The 20981-nt window shown below is 48.6% G+C and overlaps 1 protein-coding gene across 3 annotated transcripts in view; it reads left to right on the top strand.

Annotated features, from left to right (window-relative positions):
• The window catches only part of SUPT5H (SPT5 homolog, DSIF elongation factor subunit), a 342489-nt gene that overhangs the window by 266100 nt on the left and 55408 nt on the right, over nucleotides 1–20981 (top strand). For all 3 annotated transcript variants that reach the window (XM_069644283.1, XM_069644282.1, XM_069644284.1), the window contains one exon: nucleotides 13611–13814. In XM_069644283.1, coding sequence (XP_069500384.1) covers nucleotides 13611–13814 — 204 coding nt within the window. The remainder of the gene's footprint in view (nucleotides 1–13610; nucleotides 13815–20981) is intronic.

Raw genomic sequence — 20981 nt, forward strand, 5'->3', positions numbered from 1 at the left:
ACGAATATGATCCCGCCGTCCCCTTTTCAGGTGCCGGTTTGGTATTTGAATTTAATCTTGAAAGTCCTGATCGGTGCTCCATTTGAACCTTTGCACTCTTGTCTTTTGAGACTGTTGAGCTTCAAGACGGTTTTCTTTTTGCAGTTACATCTGCTCGCAGAATGATCGAGTTGCAGGCACTTTCATCCCAGCCACCCTTTACTGTGTTTCCACAAGGATAGGGTTGTACTGAGGGTACGTCCGTCCTTCCTAACTAAGGTAGCATCTGAGTTTCATTTGAGCCAGAAGGTGGTACTTCCTGCTTTCTATCCTCCTCCTCACCCTGGTAAGGAAGAGGAGAGTCTCCATAGGTTGGACTGTAGGAGAGCTTTGAGCTTTTATATTTCTAGGATGTCAAGGGTCAGAGTGGACGACCAACTTTTTGTGGTCTACACTGAACACCGATTGGGCCAGGCTGTTACCAAACAGACCTTGTCCTGGTGGATTTTCCTCACCGTTAATAAATGTTACAGATTGGCTGGCCAAGGACCCTCCTGAGGGTTTGTGAGCTCATTCCACCAGGGCCGTGGCTACATCCACAGCCGTGCAACAGGGAGTTCCAATTAAGAACATGTGTGGTGCGGCAACGTGGTCTTCCATCCACACCTTTGTCAAGCATTACTCTTACTTTCCTCCATATTGCATGGGCGTCCCTTGCGAGTGTCGGGAGACGGAACCTTTTTCACCAGAAAAATCTTCTTCCCCTATAAATTTAGAGGCACCGCCCTGGGAGCATGCGCTGCCCTGACTCCGCCCTCCAGCGCCACACCCCAGTCCCCTTTTCCACGTTGACAGGAACGGCCCGAATTCACCAGCACACCTGGGTTTGGCTTCGGCCATGTAATTCCATGCGCGGATTCTTCCTCTATATCTTCTTTTGTCTTTTTATCAATAGGTACTGGGTCCTCAGATGCCACAGCTCCTCCCCGGCGCATGTCGACTTCGACAGGGTTCAGCAGGGGCCCATCCTGCAATGGGCTCTTCCCGACTTCAGATCCCCACACCCTCTGCCTATGTTGCCTTGGCCCAGACCACGGTTGGCAAGTCTGTTCGGCGTGCGGCTTGCTGTCCTCGAAAGTGCTGAAGAACAGACTAGCGAGGTGGAGGGAGCTCTTTCAGCAGCCTCCTTCTGAGGATCTCAAGAACTTCATCAAGCATCGATCCAGGCCTGAGGTAGGGCCTATATTTTCATTTGCACCCTGCAAGGGAGACTCCTTCCCGGGGGCTCTCCTGCGCGGGAGGGACCGGTCAGGTCCTTATACCAACACACACACCGAGGCTGTCGCAGCTACCGGCCTCCGGGCTGAGGGGTCCTTGGGTCCTCCCGGTGCCAGTGTTGAGGGGGTAGTGGGCTCTATTGCTGGGCTTTTGCCCGAGGGGCTCTGCCCTTGTACCGGCATCATGGCCGAGGGGCTATGCCCTGTTACCGGCAGTACGTCCGAGGGGGCGCCTGAACGCAGAGCTAATGACTCCCGGGTCGAGGTTTGTACACCTACCGGGCCCATGGCCGAGGAGCTGGGCAAGTCGCGTGCCTCACACATAAGAGACTTGACGGAGGCCGGCCCCAGTGAGCCGAGCAACACGTTGCAGCCACGTGGTAGGCAGCTCAACAAAATGGCCGACGTGCCAGAAAGGGACACCTGTTCGCCTCTGCAGGACTTCGCAATGAACGAGTATCGAGGTGGAACTGGCATCAACCAGATACGTGGCCTACAGCCTACCTTTCTTATGCGCAAGGCTGTTTTCCCTTGCTTCCATATGTACAGGGTCTGCAGCGGCCTCAGCTGCCTCTAGCCTCCCAGTCAGTGCCATCCTCCTCCTCCTGATTTTCGAGAGGTTCCTCGGCCTCATGAAGTCTCCACAGATGGGGAGAGGGCTTTCATCAAGGACGCAGTCAGGGAAGTCCTTCCCACAATGCTAGCAGCACCACAGACTCCTCTGCCTCCGGCACAGCCGGCTCCTCAGCCTACTCCACAGGCGGTTCCATACCAGCCTCTTCCTCAGCCTCCGGTGGTGGTCCCAGTGCCCCAGCCTCTGGCTCCGGATACTCCTCCTCCTCCACAGGATCCCCCAGACCCTCCGGATACTGATGAGGAGGAAGATCCTGACACACCATTATCGGCCAGGACCTTCCACAAACGTCTCTCGGGCCTGGCGGAATACCTGGGCCTCCCCCAGCCCCAGGTAGAACAGCCGGCAGAAGGCGTCCTCGCTGAAGTCCTCACGAGGCGCCCTTCTGCCAGAACGGGAATTCCACTGCAAACCGATGTAGTCTCCCTCGCCAAGAAGGTTTGGCTCAAACCCCACTCTGTCCAGCCAGTCAACCAGGGAGGGGGATACACACTTGCTCTCCTCTCACCCTCAGCCACACTCCTCAGTGATTGCTGCAGCATCACTGTACTCCAAGCCTCAGTCGTCCTGGTCTTTGTCATCTACGGCGCTGTTAGGCAAGGAGGAGGAGAAAACCTTGGATGCATATGGTAAGAAGCTGTATTCCAATGCTTCCTTGAATCTGCGACAGGCCAATGCAGACGCCAGGCTGGCAGCCGCCAACCAGAGATTATGGCGGGAAATTGCTGACTTCCTCCAGTAACTCCCCGCCCACTGCCAATCACGTTTTAAGGCAGGGCTAGTCGAAGCCAAGCTCATGGCTCAGGATATCATGGAGTCCACCCTGACACACATTGATACCTCTGGACGTGCCATCTGTATTGCCACGGACATAAGGATGGCCTGGCTCCGGGCAACCAAGTTCAACTTAGATGTCCAGGAACTCATTCTAGATCTGCCCTTCAATGGCAGTGACCTCTTCCACTCCAGCACGGACGAGGAGCTGGACAAAAAGAACAGCAGCTCTCAGACGGCTAAATCTTTATCCATACTGACAAAGACAATGCCCAAAGCGTACTCCCAGTCTCAGCAACCCTCGGATAGCGGTCGCATCTTTGGAGGCTTCCGTGGCTTCCAGGAACGGAGGTCTAGACAGCCGGAACGCTCGCCAACCCCAAGTCAACGCAAGCAACAAAAAACGGGGGCGGGGGCAAGGTCTTCTTCCAGTCCCCCTCCTCCACCTCTGAACGTAAAAAGTATTGACACACCCCTCCGGGTCCACGTGTCTGCAGTGGGGGGCAGGCTTGCTCTTCACGCACACATTTGGTGACAGAACTTTGCGGACCCCTGGATCCTGTCAGTAGTCTCTTCGGGGTAAGGTCTACCTATTCCTGCCTCTCCTCCCCTCCCTCAAGTTCGGACAGCAACTCTTTAGGCGGAGATTCCGTCGCTCGTCCTGAGCCAGGCCGTGGGGTTCGGGGGGGATGGTCCCTGCCTCCCAGCGAGGTTCAGGCTTTTACGCCAGGATCTTCGACATTCAGAAGAAGAACCAGGATGGCCTGAGAGTTGTACTGGACCTTTCCACCCTCAACCTCTCCTTACCTCTTCAGAGATTCAAGATGGTTACGCCAGCTTTTATTTCAGAGACAATGTGCAGGGGAGACTGGATGTGCTCCCTGGATCTGAAGGACGCTTATCTACACGTCCCAATCTGGCAACCGCATCGTTCTTTCCTCTGGTTCAGGATCATGGGCTGCCGTTTTCAGTACAAGGTCCTCCCTTTTGGCCGCCCGCGTCTTTACCAGACTCATGAATGCTGTGGCAGCCCTCCTCCGGGCTCAGGGTCTCCCATATATAGCCCTACCTGGCTCGTCAGGGCTACATCTCCGGAAGCAGTTCACCACTCCTCCCATGCACTGATGAACACGCTACATGACCTGGGCTTTTCACTCAATCTCAGGAAGTCACAGCTCAACCCACGCAGACTTTGACCTTCCTAGGCCTAATTTGGGGCACGCGCGAGAGGGTCTTCCCATGGGAGGACAAGATCACGGCCATCGAGAGGGCCACGTCCCACTTTATCAGCCGAAGCACTACTTCGGCTTGGTGGTACCAGCATCTCCTGGGTCTTTTTGCAGTGGTACTGTTGGCCGTCCCCTACACAAGACTCGATGATGATGATGAGGAGGATTCAACTCCACTTCGCAGCGTCGTGGAACCAGGAGAGTGGCTCTCAGGCTGAAATTATCAAGATCCCCATCTCTCTCCACCCGTACCTCACATGGTGTTCCAGGGACTGCAACCTGCGGACGGGCAAGCCCTTAAGGCCCCCTTCCCACATGTGACAATTACCACAGGCTCCTCCCTCGAGGGCTCGGGAGCCACCCTGGAGGATCTCTCGGTCCACGGCACGTGGACCCATCAAGAATAAGAGTACCACATCAATTGGCTGGAACTGAACACCATCTGGTTAGCGCTCAGAGCCTTCCTCCCACGTCTCAAGGGAAGGGTTGTCCTCATCCAGACAGACAACTCGACCAGTATGTACTGCATCAACAAACAGAGAGGGACCAGGTCCTCCTCCCTGTGCGGACGGACGATCAACATGTGGGAATGGGCCTTGCAAAACAAGGTTTTCCTCACGGCAGTCCACCTCCTGGGGGAATCCAACCTGGAAACGGACAGGCTCAGCAGGTTGGAAGCGGACAACTACGAGTGGCAGCTGAACAACCTCGTTGCACAGGAAATCTTCCACAGTTGGCGCACTCCCCAGGTGGATCCCTTTGCCACCAGGCACAACAGGAAGTGCCCCCAGCTCGCCTCCTGGCAGGGACAGGGCCTAGGTTCCCTGGGCGACACCTTATAGATACAGTGCAACGGCATGTCAGCATGCGCCTTCCCGCCCACTCCACTGATTCACAGAGTGCTGTGCAAGATCAAGGAGTCTCACCAGCTCAACGTCATTCTGATAGCTCTGTGGTGGGCAGCAGGCCATGGTTCTTGGAGCTGCTCAGCCTCTCCGAGGTCCCTCCAATCCACCTCCCGACGGGCCCAGCACATCTTCTGACACAGCAAGGGGGCAAGGTTGTCCATCAGCCCCACAGGAAGCTGGCCCTCACAGCAGGTGACGCTCAGCCACCTCAACCTATCCCAAGCCAATCTGGAAATCAAACAGGGGGCTAGGAGTATAAAGGTAAATGGACCAGGTTCTGCCACTGGGCGCACTCCAAGGATATCGACCCGCTGGCCTGTTCATTGGACAACGTGCTGTCATTATCAGCACACCTCGCCAACTCCTGCGTGCAGGTTGACACCTGCCGCACCTACCTCTCAGCCATTGGGGCCTACAGGAACTCGGAGGAGGGGGTCTTCTCCTCCTCCAACCGATTGTCAGGAGACATTTGGCCGGACTAGCTAGACTCTACCCGCTCATAAGGAAGCCACACCCCATGTGGGATTTGAACCTAGTCTTGGGCACTCTCGCGCACAAGCCGTTTGAGCCTATGGCGTCCGCGGACATCAGGCTGGTCACCATCAAGACGGCCCTGCTAGTCGGCCTCACTTCAGCACGCAAGGTCAGCGAGATCCAGGCGCTAGTCGCCTCGGAATCGTGCACTACCTTTCACAAGGATAAGGTGGTCCTGCGGACCCATCCGGCATTTCTACCTAAAGTGCCATCAGCCTTTCACTTAAACGAGGAGATCGTCCTTCCTTCATTCTTTGCCGACCCGAAGGACAAATCTCAGAGTTCTGCACTGCCTAGATGTCAAGCGTGCCCTGAAATTCTACCTGGACAGGACCAAGGGTTTACGCAAGTCAGATGCCCTATTCATCACCTTTGGAGGCACCAAGCCAGGCTATCAGGCCCCCAAAGCCTCCATTTCCCGCTGGATGGTCTCTGCCATCAAGGAAGCGTACGAGGGCCAGCATAGACCCCTTCCGGCAAACATGCATGCCCACACGGTCACGGCCAAGGCAACGGCCATCGCCTTTCAGCGCCATGTCCCCTGGCAGGTCATAAGCAGGGCGGCCACATGGGCCACTCCATTGGCTTTTTGCAAGCATTACTGTTTGGATGCCGGCCCCAGGTCAGATGTGGCTTTCGGACAGGCAGTTCTCCGTAACCTGTTTGCTAAAGGAGGTTCTCCTCTCCACCCTGGGGCTACAGCAGTATGTAGGAAAGGGGACGGTACGTAAGAGTAATTATTAGTTAGTCACCGTAGTGACTAACATACTCTTAGTCCATACGTCCCCTTTCCTCCATACGTCCCACCATCCTCCCCCCTAATAATCTGGTATCATTAGTCAATGGTAAATCTATTGTCGACGCGTCTTTGGGGACTGAGGTGTGGCGCAGGAGGGAGGACTCAGGGCAGTGCATGCTCCCTGGGCCGCGCCTCCGCGCGCCTATAAATTTAGAGGGGTAGAAGATTTTTCTGGTGAAAAAGGTTCTATCCCGTCCCTCGCGAGGGGCACCCATGCAGTATGGAGGAAAGGGGACTATGGACTAAGAGTATGTTAGTCACTACGGTGAGTGACTTATAATTACTCCCTGGATACTTTCCATGGTCAAGATATGGCCTTTGGTAAAGCAGTGCTTTATTCTACCATCTGATTGGGTATATCTAAGTTCTTCTCCCTCCTCCAATAAATGATGCTGCTTTGGGAGTCTGTCAAAGATGTGGAATACGTTGGAGGACACAATCCATTCAAAGAACAAGTTACTTACCAACTGGTAATGTTCTTTCGAGTGGATGTTCCTCCAACGTATTCCTCATCGCCCTCCCAGCCTGCCCCTCTGACAAATTTCCTATGCTATTGCAGCTTGTGTTCCCTCAAGGCTATGTGCAGTCAAGCAGGCATTGTGTACGAGTATGTCACACGTTGTGGAGGGAAAAAACATGAACTGAGGCTACGGGCACCATGCATGCTACTTATAACATCCGATGATGTCACCCTCGATGGAGGCCTTCGAGGGACATGGACCCGACACCAGGGACACAGGACACCCTCTGCCGAAAACATTTCCGAAGCAGCACAGCTGTGGACATTACATGTCAAAGATGTGGAATACGGTGGAGGACTATCCAGTCAAAAGATCGTTACCAGTTGGGAAGTAACTTGTTCTTCTCACTCGGTCATGTATTGATCTGATTTGGACTCTGTGTTTCTTTTGCTTTTGGAGTATGACAAACTCCATAGGCATATACTTTTGTATTGTGACACACAGCAACTTGAGTGCAGTGCCACAGAGAAGTTCCTTGGATTTCTCATAAGGTTTAAATCCCTTCTCTTGGATAAACTGTTTCCAAGAATAGTAGAGTGAAATTGAAGTTACTTACCTTTTCTCTCTGAAGATGCAGCATACACCCTCTTAGGTGGAGTGCTGGGGGGTTACTTAGTAGCCCATCTGTCTACTTACTCATGTAACATTTTTCATGTTACCCTCACTACTTTTAATGGCTGTTGGCAGTGGTTTAATGTTCCTACCATTGTGCGTTTTTACCACAGCCTGAATCCTCAGCTGCAGTATTGCGCACATGGGTGCCCATTTTGTCAGAATGGCCCTGGTCTTCTTTTTTTTTCTCCATTTCTTGTTTGTGAGGTCTTTCTTGGGTTTTACTCTGTGCGCCCAACCAGGTTTAACCTTTTTGTTTGTTTTGTCTTTGACGGGCTTCAGTGCTGAAACCCGCCTCTGTCTCCAGTGTGTCTGGCAGGGCAGGAAGCGAGGGAGGTGCCCGAAACTCCCTGTCCTTTGTCTCCTTGGTTACCTGAATGCACCCAATGCTGATTGGCTGGCTGTCCTTTCAGGACAGCCAGCCTGCTGTGTGAGCGACAGCTACGCTGTGCATGAATGGGAGAAACCTTCATAAAAGGCGAGGTCTCTTGAACAGAAGGCTGAGTCGACCACTGGAAGAAACACCCGAAGAAATAAACTGGAAAAGCTTGCTGTATCCTTTTGGACCCTTGAAGTGCACTGTGAAGCCCTGCTGCAGTGCTGAAGCTCCAATTTCGTATCGACTAGAGGATCCCAGAACAGATGACGTCTTCCCTTGGGTTGGTGGGACCAACTGGGACCGCAAGACGAACTTTACTGGAAAACCTCCCCCTGCTGGCTGTACTTCTTCGCTGCTGCTGGAACGGAGTGCCAGGGGTCAGGAAAACCAGAATTGAGTGCATCGTCTTTAAACAAGACCAGAGCACCAGGAAGATCCAGAGGACCCTCCTGAGGCAGGACTGCCCAAGTCCCTTCACCAGAGTGCTGTACTTCAGAAGCGAGGGGAGCCCATCAAGTGTCCAAGAACCGCAGTGGTGCTATTGACCGGTAGCTGAATACGCGAAGTGCCGCTGAATTGGAAAGAGCCCATAGCTGTTGCCCACCTTCAAACCGCAGTGCAGGAGTCCCCAGACGTCCTCCCTCTTGTCCGCACGACTGAGGCCCAGGAACAGGAACCCAGGATCTGCAGGACTGAAACAGGAACCGAAACCAGCTGGATCCTCTTCATCCAAACTATGGTACTGTCTTAACTAAAGGGGTACTTACCTTTTTGGTCTGTAGCTTGGTTGTTCTCACTGGAGACTTACAGTAGCTGCTTTTTCTTCAGAGTTGCTTGCAGCTTTGCCCTTCACAAGCCTAACAGCTTGTGGCCCTACAGTGATTTTTTTTCTACAAACTCTCTAAAAACATTGTGCAAGACTTTTGTACTATCTGAAGTGTCTCAGCTCCCTATACATTGTGCAAAGTGACTTTGGCTGTCCTGGCTCCCTGCAGACTCTTCCGACCAATTGACCTTGGTTTTAACTGTCCCTCATAGGTGTTGCATACGTTTAACTTGTATTGCTGGGAAAGGTCTAACCTAGACTTCATTGGGAGATTGAAAAGTATTCACATGCTATGAGAAACTGTTAACCTTTTCCACAACCTCAGTATTACCAAAAGTGATATATAAATGCTAGCACTGTCCTAGGAATTGAAGTAACCTTAGGGTGTAGGAAGTGTGTGTGTAAAGCATCCCTAAACGAATATCTACTTGTGTTGTGTATTTTAAATCTGAGTAAGTGTTGTGAAGTGTATTTTTTATTTTTGCATATTGCCGTTTCAAAAGAAGACTTATTTAAAACCGAGCGTTAAATAATTATTTTACTAGAAAACCTTGAGTAGAAGTGTTATTTGAATACTTGTAATTATCCATCTCGGTGTTACATCTCTACAGCTCACATTTACCCCTCTTGAGAGAAGTCTGGCTGCTCAGTCACTCTACCAACTTGTGTAGTACAGACCTATACCAATAGGTGGGTTCCCTATTACCAAGAGGACAATGCTGGTGTAGTCTCCCACAGGCTTACTGCATCCAATCTTGCCTAACAGCCTTGGGTGATCCTCAGCGTGTCCTACAAGACTTAACTCAGCGACATTTCTGAGTTCTAGCGTCAAGGGGACCCGAGATAGGAGGGAAAATCCACCGCAACAAGCAAGTCCCTTTGCGTCGCCGTGCTGTGGTGTCCGCTGTCCAAAACAGCTCACCTGATTAGAGTCCAGTCCTGAGAAGGGTCCTGCGTTGTGTTTTACTGCATTCCTCTGAGTGTCCTTGCACCAGCCAAAGACACCAATCTGAGATCTGCTCGAACCTGCAACCCCTGGGAATCAAGGGTCGAGTCTGACAGTGGGAAAAGCAACCTCAGACCTTCCATCGACATGCCAAGTCCTGTGAGGATTTAGAGTACGGGAGGGGGTGGGGGGGGGGTGAGTTAGTGGTTCTTACCTGTCTCTTAAACTCCCTTTAAAAGTTTTGCTAACTTTTGCATACTTTTATAACACTTTGGCTTTGCCATTGCTTGCTTGCGCAAGCCTTCCGAAAGTTGGGGACACTTTAGTTCACTACTATAACTTGTCCTCTAACCCTTGGAATCGTTCACTGGACCCCCCCCAGAGACCCTATCTTCATTTTTTCCAGCGTTACAAACTGTTAGGGAGAATTTTCATTTATGTGCTAATTCCCTTCAACCTTTAGAGCCCCCAGCTCTTTTGCTGGACTTTAGGACTTTTTAATTTTAACCCTGGAGTGAGGGAGACTTTTTTTCTCACTCATGTGTTTTTGACCTGATTTTGATTTTGTGTTTCCCTTGTTTTTGGATTCTGACAAACTCCATATGTATCTACTTGTTGTATGGTGACACACTGCACCTACAGTGCAGTGTCGCAGAGAAATCCTTTAGATTTCTTATAAGGTTTAAATACCTTTTCTTGTGTTAACTACTGTTCCCAAGAATAGTAAAGTGAAATTGACTTTACTTACCTTTTCTCTTTGTGGGTCCAGCACACACAATCTTATGTGGAGTGCTGAAGTGTTCCCTAGTAGCCCCTTATCCTACATTCTCATGTAACATTTTTTATGTTAGCCTAACTACTTTAAATGGCTGGTGGCAGTGGTTTTATTTTCCTACCATTGTGCGTTTCTACCTCACGCTGAATCCTCAGCTGCAGTATAGCATCCATGGGTGACCATTTTGTCAAAATGGCCTCGGTTTTCTTTTTTCACTGTTTTCTATTTGTGAGGTCTCTCTTGGGTGTTACTATGCGCGCCAAGCCAGGTTTGAGCCCTTTATTCATTTTGCCTATGGCAGGCTTCAGTCCTGAAACCCACCTCTGACTCCAGTGTGCCTGAAAAGGCAGGATGTGAGGGAGGTTCCTGAAACTCCCCTGTCCTTTGTATCCAGGAGTGCATGAATGTAACCAGTCTTGTTTAGCTGGCTGGCTGTACTTTTAGGACAGCCACCCTGCTGTTTGAGTGACAGTTTAGGCTGTGCATGAATGGGAGAAAAGGCGAGTGTTTTGGGACCAGAGTGAGAGTTCACCACTGGGAGAAACACCTGATGAAGAAAATGTGAACAAAGCTTTCTGCATCCTCCTGGACCTTTGACTTGTCCAGTGAATCCCTGCTGCTGTGCTGAAACTCCTTTTTCTGATCGACAAGAGAAGCTCCAGACGGGACCACTACTCCCCTTGGGTTAGTGGGACCAACTGACCCCGAGACGAACACCACTAGACCATCTTCCCTGATTGGCTGTTCTTCTTCGCTGCTGCAAGAACAGAGTGCCAGGGATCGAGAAATCCATAGTGGAAATAAAAACATCTGCAATCCGACCAGAAGCTCCGGGAGTCTCCCAAGGACCCTCCAGAAGCAGGACGGCCAGAGCACAAGTCCCCTCACCAGAGTGCAGGATTCAAGGAGTGAAGGAAACCCAACCGGTATCTGAGATCCTCGTTGGTGCTGTTTACCACGCGCTGAAGCCCCCAAAAATGCCGCTGATATGAAAAGATCCCGTAGCTGCCGACGACCTTCCAATTGCTGCTGCAGGAGTCCTCCAGACGTCCTACCTCTTGTCCCCACAACTCAGGCTCAGGAACCTCTAGACCTGCATCACTGCAACAAGACAGAATCCAGCTGGACCACTCTTCTCCAAACCAGAGGTACTGTTTAGACTTGGAGGACTTACCTCAGTGTCTTTATCTGTGTTCATCTCAGTTGGGACTTGCAATGGCTACTTTTGTTAGTTGATTCCAACTCTGCTTCTCACAAGTGTAAGCTTGTGACCCTACAAGTGATTTCTACAAAACTCTCTAACTTTGTGCAATACTTTTACTATCTAAGAAGTGCCTCAGCTCCATAGACGGTGCTCCAATTGACTTTGGTTGTCCGTGCTCCCTGCAGACTCTTTTATTCCATTGACTTTGATATTTCTGTCCCTAAGAGGTGGTATCTTGTTTTAGACCGTTATTGCTGGGAAAGGCTTGTCTAGATCTCATTGGAAGATTAATTGTCCTCAGCTATACTGAGAACCTGTTTTAACCTTTTTCCTTCCTTTAACCTTTACTTTCTGCAACCTCAGAATCTGCAAAGTATACTTAGTGATATATAAATGACATTACTGTCCTTGAATGAAGTCCCCTCCGGGTGTAGTTAGTGTGTAAAAAGCATCTCTAAAGAGTGTCTACTAACTTGTGCTGATTCTGAAAAAGTATTTAAAAGTATATTTGATTGTTACATATCTTGCCCTTTTTAAAGAAATCTTATTCAAAAATGGACCTTCAATAAATAACTATTTATAACTGAAACCTTGAGTGTAAGTGTTGAGTGTGTTACTTGCCTACTTGTATTTGCGAATTCATTTTCTACAGCTCAAATTTACCTCTCTTGAGATAAGCCTAGCTGCTCAGTACAGGCCTATACCAAAAGGTGGGTTACCTAATGCCAAGTAGAGAAGTGTTGTGTAGTCTCACACAGTGTGACTACATCAACTCTTACCTAACACAAACTGTGTCGGAACATTTCCTGAACTTTTGGGCATAATGCCCCAGACAGCTTAGGGAAGGCCTTTGAAGCTTGGGCTACTTCTCTGTGGTCCTGTAGTGCATAAACAAATCTGTACTTTCCTTTACAGGGGTTTGATCTGTATTAAGCCCTACTATAGTGACTGTATGTATTCTATCTTTAGTGTTGTGTGATACTTCTACCCGATGGTAGTAATTTTTCATAGTTTGGCCATAAATAACTGTATTTTTATACATATTGTCTAAGAGTAGTGACTCTGATTGTGGACCCTTTACAATTTCACCACCGCTACCTTGAACTGGTTTGGCTACAGCTCCCAGAGTTGTCCCTGTCATAATATAGGTTGGCCTTCAATACATCTGTCCACAAGGCCAGAGTATAGAAAATCAGTCCTAACAGGCTCCAACATAGATCTGAAGAAATGGCTGCAGAGGTCCTCCTTTTATCCAAGGTTGAAGCTGAAAGCCCGTCCAAGCCCACCGTTGGTAACGTTTTACACTATTCAGCCAGCCAGAAGTTGTCCAATTGGGGACAACTGCTGGCTTCACATCTGCCCCAGCGGCAGACTCTTTGACACAAAGGATGTGGAATGGGAGTAGACAGTGCCAGCCCCCTTCGTGGGCCACAAACAAAGGCTCACTAGCACACGAAAGCTGCAGCTTTCCTGGGTAAGTGCATGACCTTACAAGGACTTTTACTGACCTGAGAAACTACGAAATGGCCAAAGAACAAGTGAAAACCTTGTGACACAGCCAATTTAGGGCTGTAGCCAAGTTGCTGTACTTGTAAATGTGAAGTTGCACACCAAAAACAGTAAAAATGCAACTGCTGCCACCAGCTTGTCTTTAGGCACTATAAACGTAACCAAAATTCCTCTCTGTATAAAGCTATGGTGATAAATCCTCTCTGTATAAAGCTATGGTGATAAAAACAAATCCCATTTGCACTACATTGTAAGATGCTGGTGCAATATTAGAAATACAAAAAATCAAAAGGGAAACAAAGTTTTCCAATATTGATAGTCTGAAGGACCAATCAGTTTCCCCATGACAAAATGAGCAAAAGGCCAGGGGAGTGATGCCAAAGGCTCTACTTTGGCAGGATCAAAAAGCATTGGGTTGCATAAGAAATTATGGAGGGAAGTCGCAACAGCCAATCTATACAGAGGTGCAAGCTGAGTGACAAACAGGGTAAGTGGGGGGACATGTTCATTTTCCCTATTCAAAACCTACTTGAACCAAATTGACAATCTTTACTAAATTAATTACCAGTGTGGTCTTGCAGTTGGTAATTCAACCTCTTGTATATTCAGAAACCAAAGCAAGCGGGTATTATCAGTGGTTGAATCTGTTTCTTTGAATGTGTGTGCAGGCACTAATTTCTCCTCCTCCCCTATTTATCTTTCAGGTCAGTCCAAGCCCAAGCCCTGTGGGCTACAGTCCTATGACACCTGGTGCCCCATCTCCAGGTGCTTATAACCCTCACACCCCTGGCTCATCTATTGAGCAGAGTACTAGCGAATGGGTCACCACGGATATCCAGGTCAAGGTGCGCGACACATATGTGGACAACCAAGTCGTGGGACAAAGTGGCGTCATCCGCAGTGTGACGGTAAGTGGTTGCATTGGTGTGTTACTCGCAAACTGTGTGTGGGGTTCCCGGAGAGTGTGCTGAGACCGCAGACAGAATGTGCTTAATTGTGAATTGTTTTGTTGCAAAGTGCAATCATGCTTTTGAAGGGCCTTGTTTTGTTTGAAGCAGACAAAATAATCTTGGCTAATAAGACCTGGGAGAGAAAAATTAAACTGTCACACAGTTGTTACTAGAGCACATTGTTCAGAGGGTGTTTTACAAAGACGTTTTTAAAGTATGTGTGCATTTCAGTCCATCTAATGTCCTGCTGCTGCATTAGCAAGCTCTACATGAGGGCATTGCCTAGCTAGGAGCATGCATCTGCTTTAGAAAGTCATCTGGGCATGTGAGCAGTGTCTGGTCATATATTTAGAGAGGCCTGTATATTTACACTGGGCAAAAAGTGAGAAGAGGTGAACTCTGATGAGCAGAGTAGTATCAGTCTGTTATTTTGCTGAGAGACCGATTCTACAGAAGCTGATATCATGGTGTCTCATGGGAACAACATATGTTTTTAGCTCACATTTGGGTGGTGTCTGATTCTAATCTCTATAGTTCAACGTTTTGGCCATGGCAAATTTCCTTTAAAGTTCACTGATTTGCTGCGGTTAAGTAAGATGTTAAAATCAATGAAAAATCTTCCTGACCTGTGTCAACCCCAGAACTTTTTTTTCTTTGTCTAGGTAACTATTTTACCTTGTCCCTAGGTGAAGGGGAATATTTTCCCCCTCTCACCTAGTCTTTTACTCTTTTTATGGGTGACCATTTATGTCTCTCCATAGTCAATTGTGTGGTTGAAGTTATAGTTCCCTACAACTTTTGGGCATAGGCTGGGTTGCCCCTTTCATGTACTTGGGTGAACTAAAGTTCCCAAGTAATAAAGAGGCATTTTCTTCCCCCTTTACATTTTGTATAGTGAGCCAGCACACCCCACCTTATGTGGAGTGCTGGTGGTATAATATCCCCTTTCTTACTTACCTGGTAACATTTTGAGACAATTGCGAGTTTTACATGAATGGCTGGTGTCAAGTGGTTTTACCTTAATGACTTTTAGTCTTTATTACTTGCAGGCTGTTAATTCAGCCTTGGTAATGCACAGAAGGGCCACAATCTTTCTAAAATGGTGGTCTCCTTTTTTTGCCGTTTATTGTGTGCTTGCTGTTTCTGAGGTCTTTACCTGCCATTCTAGGTGGGAACGACCTCAGTTGCTGCTTTGTCTTCAGCTGTTCAGCTGGAATCCTGTGGAGTCCAAAACTCTGCAGCCATTTATCTTCCACCTTGCCTGAAAGGAAGCAACTCCCAGTGGTGGGCTATATGTTCTGATTGGACAGCCAGATCGCCCCTTGCTGTAAAATGCGTGGATAGAATGCAGAGATTGTGCTGTAGTTCCTGATAAAAACTCAGAACGTGGAAGCTGCTGACAAGTCAACCACTGGAACTGTTTGGGAGATTTCTCATTATTATGCTTCATCCCCTCTCCTAGTGAGACCCCCCAGCGCTTTTTGCTGGACTTCTGGACCTTTTTCCTCTAAATCCTAAATCAGTGGAGCCTTTTTCCCCTCATTCATTCTTTTAGGAACTGTCTTTTGGAACTCTATTCTTTGTATTTACCTCTATGTAGTCTGTCTGCCCCATAGCTCTTAAAGGCATCTGTGTTTTACTACTGCAGCACACAGCCCCATGGGCAGTGTTGCTGGGGACCCTCCGGGTCCTCCTTTAAGATTTGTTTAATATCCCCATGTAACTACAGTTCTTAGGGATAGAGAGATACTTAGAATCTCTCCCAACACTTTATAGACTGAGAGATTGGTACACACCACCTTCAACGGAGTGCCAAAGGGATACCTAGTATCCCCCTTCTCTCTGCTCCTGTGACTTTTTTGTCACATAGACAATCTCCTAGTTATGGCTGGTGGCAGTGGACGTGTTCTACCTACTATTGTGTAGTTTTTATACCGCAGGCTATGTCCATAGCCCCGGTAGTGCACAGTAAGGGCACACAAGTACCAATTTGGGACCCTTCTTTTTTTGCCATTACTGCCAACATTTTTTTGCGTTGTTGTTCTATGTCAGCCCTTCTTCCGTTCTGGGAGGTCTGTGTGTGTGTTTTATCTTTGGCGGGAACCCTTGGGTATCCCCGCCTCGGCTCCAGAGTGTCTGTGCTGGCAGGAAGTGGGGGAGGAGTTTTCCACCCCCCTGTCCTTTGTCTGCCAGAGTGCCTGAATAGGACCGGCTCCCACTGAGGGGACTGGCTGTCCTGATTGGACAGCCAAACACCCCCTTCTGTAAACTGCTGAGGAAGATTGCACATTAGTGCTGGAACTGTATAAAAGGTGTGGCTACTGGAGTGAAAAGCACGTCCACCACTGGAAGCTGAAGTAACCGAAGATTACCTGAGACGCCGGCAGACCCTTTGCAACACTGTGAAGTGAACACTGCTGTCCTGACCCTGTTTTCTGTGCGACAGAGGAACTCCAAAGAAGACAACTCCTTCACCTCTGACTGGTGGGAACAACCATTCCCAAGACTCTTTGATTTTAGCCATCTCCCGAGGTCCAGTGAGTTTACAGAGCTGCGAAACCCCCATTACCAGGAGCCCTGCTGCCCGTTTTGAGTACAACGTTCTGGAAAGGCCGAATACATCCAAATCTTTGCTGAGCCCTCAAGGACACTGCAGAGATCCAATCCAACTCGCCCAGACCCCCTCAACAGAGTGTGGGACTGTACGAAACAAATGAGATTGACCGGGCGAATCGCGTCCTTTGTTGGTGCTGCAGAAAAGGCACCCAAACCGCACAGTGACCAGAAAAGTTACTGAAAGCCGTCCCAGAGGTCCTCCCTGGAGGCTGCCGCTGAGAGATCCCGTCCATTGTCCTGCCTTTTGTTATCAGACCAAGGAATCCGGAGGTCGGGTCCTGAGGTGCAACATCGCTTAGCATTCAGCTCGAACGTGTTCTTCAAACCTAAGGTACTGTGGGCAAAAGGGTATTGCTTACCTTATTCCAGAAAGTCTCTCTAAAGCGTTGGCGTACACGTAGAGGTGTCCAGGGCAACCCCATCTTACCTCTGGCTCAAGCCTCTGCTTGTGTCCCTTTTAGCGAGGCCTTTAACAGGGTCTCCAACATTGGTTAAGACTTCTTGTATCTTCCTGCCTAGGGACTAGAAAGTATCCACAGGAACTTTTGACAACTTTAATCCACTCTGAACTGCCTTCTAGCTAGGGTTGCTTTTTGGACTTTAAAAGACTTGCTGTGCATGGAAATTGCCTCAAGAACCTGAAGCTCTACTAGGGTAACACTAACCAACTGTTTTCCTTCCCAAAAATCACTATCTCTTATGTGTATGCTGAGTAAATGCAATTACCATATTACTTTGTGGGTGCATTTTATTACAGATAGTACGGTACACCTGTCAAACTCCTATAACAATTGTGCGTGTTCAGCAACTACCAACTAAGAAGTGATCTTTTGAAATTATTGAAAAGTATACCTGTCTGTGTTGGTTTATTGTGCAAAGTATTTTACAGTTTCTTGTGTAAATATAATACACCTATATTTTAAAATAAATGCATGCTTAAGTGTTTCTTTGATGTGTGTTAGGGAGAATTCTTAGAAATGTGCTAATTCCTCTCTACCATAGAGACCCCTAGCAACTTTGCTGGATTTTGAGGACTTTATTTCTTTAACCTGGAGAGAGTGAGACCCTTTTTCCCACTCTCTCATGTGTTGTAATGTGATTTTGAACTCTGTGTTTCTTTTGGTTGTAGAGTCTGACAAACTCCATAGGCATCCTCTTTTTACATTGTGTCACACAGCTCCTTCAGTGCAGTGACAGAGGGAAGTCTTTTTACATTTCACAAGGTTTAAATACCTTCTCTTGGATAAACTACTGTTTCCAAGAACAGTGAAGTGAAATTGACTTTACTTACACTTTTAATTTTATAGACCCAGCACACACTATCTTACAATAGGGTGCTGGAGGGTTTACTTTGTATCCCCTTTGTCTAGCTTCTCATGTAACAATTTTATGTTAACCTTTCCCCGATGAATGGCTGGTGACAGTGGTTTACTTTTAACTACCGTGGTGTGCGTTTACTGCGGGCTGCGTTCACAGCTGCAGTCAAGCACCCAAGGGTGCTGTTTTTGTCAAATGGCCCGGTCTTTTTTCACCATTTCTTTGGGGAAAGGTCCTTCTAGAGATTTACTCTGCGCGCCAAACCAGGTTTGGTCCCTTTGTTTGTTTTGTCTTTGGCGGGATTTACGAGTGAAGCCCGCCTCTGGCTCTAGGGTGTCTAGGGTGGGCAGGAAGGGAGGGAGGTGCCCGAAACTCCCTGTGCTTAGTCTCCTAGGAGACACGAATGCACTCTTAGGTGATTGGCCAGCTGGCTGTCCAGCAAGGACAGCCCCCCTTCTATGTGACTGACAGCTAGACTGGAATGAATGGGAGAAACCTGCATAAAAGGCAAGGCTTTTTGGCTTGGAAGGCAGAGTCGACCACTGGACGGAGGAACCGAAGAAGAACTTGAAGAGGACGCCTTCTGCAACTCCTGCACCGTTGGTTTGCCCGGTGAAGCCCTGCTGCTGTGCTGAAACTCCAAATTCATATTGACAGCGAAGCCCTGCAAGGACTTCTCCCTTTGAGTTGGTGTGAGCAATCAACTCCAAAGTAAGCCACCTGGACATCCTCTGGGAGCTGGTTGAAAATCCACTGCAGTTGCTGCTGGGACCGAATAGCCAGGGAGAGGAACACCAGATCGTGTGCATTTCTTTTAAGCTGGCCAAGAGCTCCAGGAAGCAGGACTGACCGAGCCTGAGCCACCTCAACAGAGTGCTAGACCCCAGATGCAAGGAAAGCCCATCTTGACAGCCAGGAAGAGCGGTGTTGATATTTGCGGTGGACACGAGATGCTGCCAATTTTTTGAAGATTGCCGGGTGCTGTCGGTGTCCGTCCCATTGCAGTGCAGGAGTCCCCAGAAGTCCTCCCTCTTGTCCCCACGACTGAGGCCCAGGAACACCAGGATATGCAGAGCTGCACAGGAACAGAAGCCATCTGCTGCACTTTTCTCCAACATAAAGGTACTGTACATTCTACAAGAACTTACCTCTTGTTGTGTAACCTCACTCGTCCTTGTTGAATTGTTTTGATTGCATTTGTAGAGTTGCTAACAGCTTATTTACCTAACAAGCCTAATCAGCTTGTGGCCCTGTTTTGATTTCTTTTTTCTACAAAGACTTCTAAAACATTGTACAAGGCTTTTACTTACCTGCAAGAAGTTATTTAGTTCACCTTGACTTTTGCTAACTAAACATTGGCTGGCCTGGCTCCCTGAATGACTCTTCTCTCCTCTGCTTATGTGTTGTATCTTCCTTCTAGCAAGGGGTTAACTGACTTTGCATTGTTTTTTTTTTTTGTGAAAGTACTTAACTGCTTAAGAATAATTGTGTGAATACTTGTCTTATTCTGAAACCTCTTTTCTTTGACACTCCTCAAGAATATTCTAAATCCAACAGTGATATATTAATATCCCCAGCACCCTAACACTTGAAGTCACCTGAGGGTGTAGGTAGTGTCTGTGGGCCATCCCAAAAGGGTAGTTACTGATTTAAATGAATTAAAATACATTAATAATTGTTTAATCAAGAAACCTTGTGTGTAAGAGTTTATTTGAATACTTGTCACTGTGAACCTCTGCTACCAACTTTTGTAGTACAGACCTATACCAACGGTTGGGTTACTATTGCCAGGAGGTCAGGGTTGTTGTAGTGCACCCAAAGGGTACTGCATACAATCGTGCCTAACAATGTAGATTACTAATTGGGTTCAGTGTACTTACCTACAGCTCACATCCTCCTCTTGAGATAAGCCTGGCTGCTCTCCCACTCTACCAACGTTCCATCAGTAGTACACACTGATCTACACACCACTGGGATAGCGTACTAAAGTTGTACCTCCTCCCTCCCCCAAGTGTGACTTTAGGAAAACTCCTGTTAGGCAAGATTTTGTGCAGTACCCTTTGGGTGCACTACAACAACCATGACCTCCTGGCAATAGGAACCCAACCTTTGGTATAAGTCTGTTTGTACTACATAGGTTGGTAGTGTGGCTGAGCAGCCAGTCTTATCTCAAGAGGGGTCAATTTGAGCAGTAGGGTGGTTACACCGAGATTCACAGTGGCAAGTATCCAAATAAACACTTACACTGAAGGTTTCTTGATTAAACAGTTATTAGCTTATTTAACAGTCAGTTTGAATAAGCCTTCTTTAGAAGGGGCAATATAATAGTAACACACAAATACACTGTCATGATCCCTACCTCCAAGGAGCCAGGTCCGACCCAGCAACCCCAGAGGCAGGCATCATTCCCCCCAGGGAAGTTCCAGCGGGCCCAAGCTGGGGCCCTTTGGACGCAGTCCTGGCGCCTTAGGCGCCAGGCTCATGTTGGACCCCAGTCCTGGCGCTTTAGGCGCCAGGCTCATAAAGCTGGACATGTGTTCAAGTGTTTTTATGTGCACTTACCTGATGCAGACCATGCTGCTACATCCAGGCCCTCTTGAGGCCTGAATGGGACTACTTTACCTGTGGGACTACTTTCCACCCGGGTGTGGTCGGGGAAGGATACATACCTGATCGGTGGAAGGATACATACCTGGAACTTCTTCCAAAGCTATTTAAACCCCACCCGAACAGCCACACGTGCTTCGCGTTGTTCTGCACCTAGCAGCTGGACGCTCACCGTGTCGGCTCCTGCTTCTGGACTTCAGCCACGCCTGTCAGCATCCTGGGACACCTGCAAAGGGTGATAAGAAGATAATTGGAGAGGAAGGCGGCCTTACCTGCTAAACCTGCATCACGGAGACATCTCACCGACGATCCTGAAAAGCAAGACATCACTTTTAAAAGCATTTCGCTCCGATCGCTGCAGCGCTGCATTTCACTCACCTTTCTTGGGCGCCTCCATCTTCAGCAGCGATCATCCAGATTCGCAGCCACTTCCCAGAGCCTAGAGAGAAAAAGACAAGAACACAAGGTGAGAGAAGGAAGGGAATAGGAAAAGCTCAGTTTCCTTCTAAGACTTACCTGTTGGGTCATTCCCATTTCATTTCGGGTCTTGCTGCTTCCAGGCATTTTCCGGACCCCGGCCCCTAT

The sequence above is a fragment of the Ambystoma mexicanum genome, chromosome 2p (genome assembly GCF_040938575.1).
Source record: "Ambystoma mexicanum isolate Mex_15411 chromosome 2p, UKY_AmexF1_1, whole genome shotgun sequence".
Taxonomy (NCBI): domain Eukaryota; kingdom Metazoa; phylum Chordata; class Amphibia; order Caudata; family Ambystomatidae; genus Ambystoma; species Ambystoma mexicanum.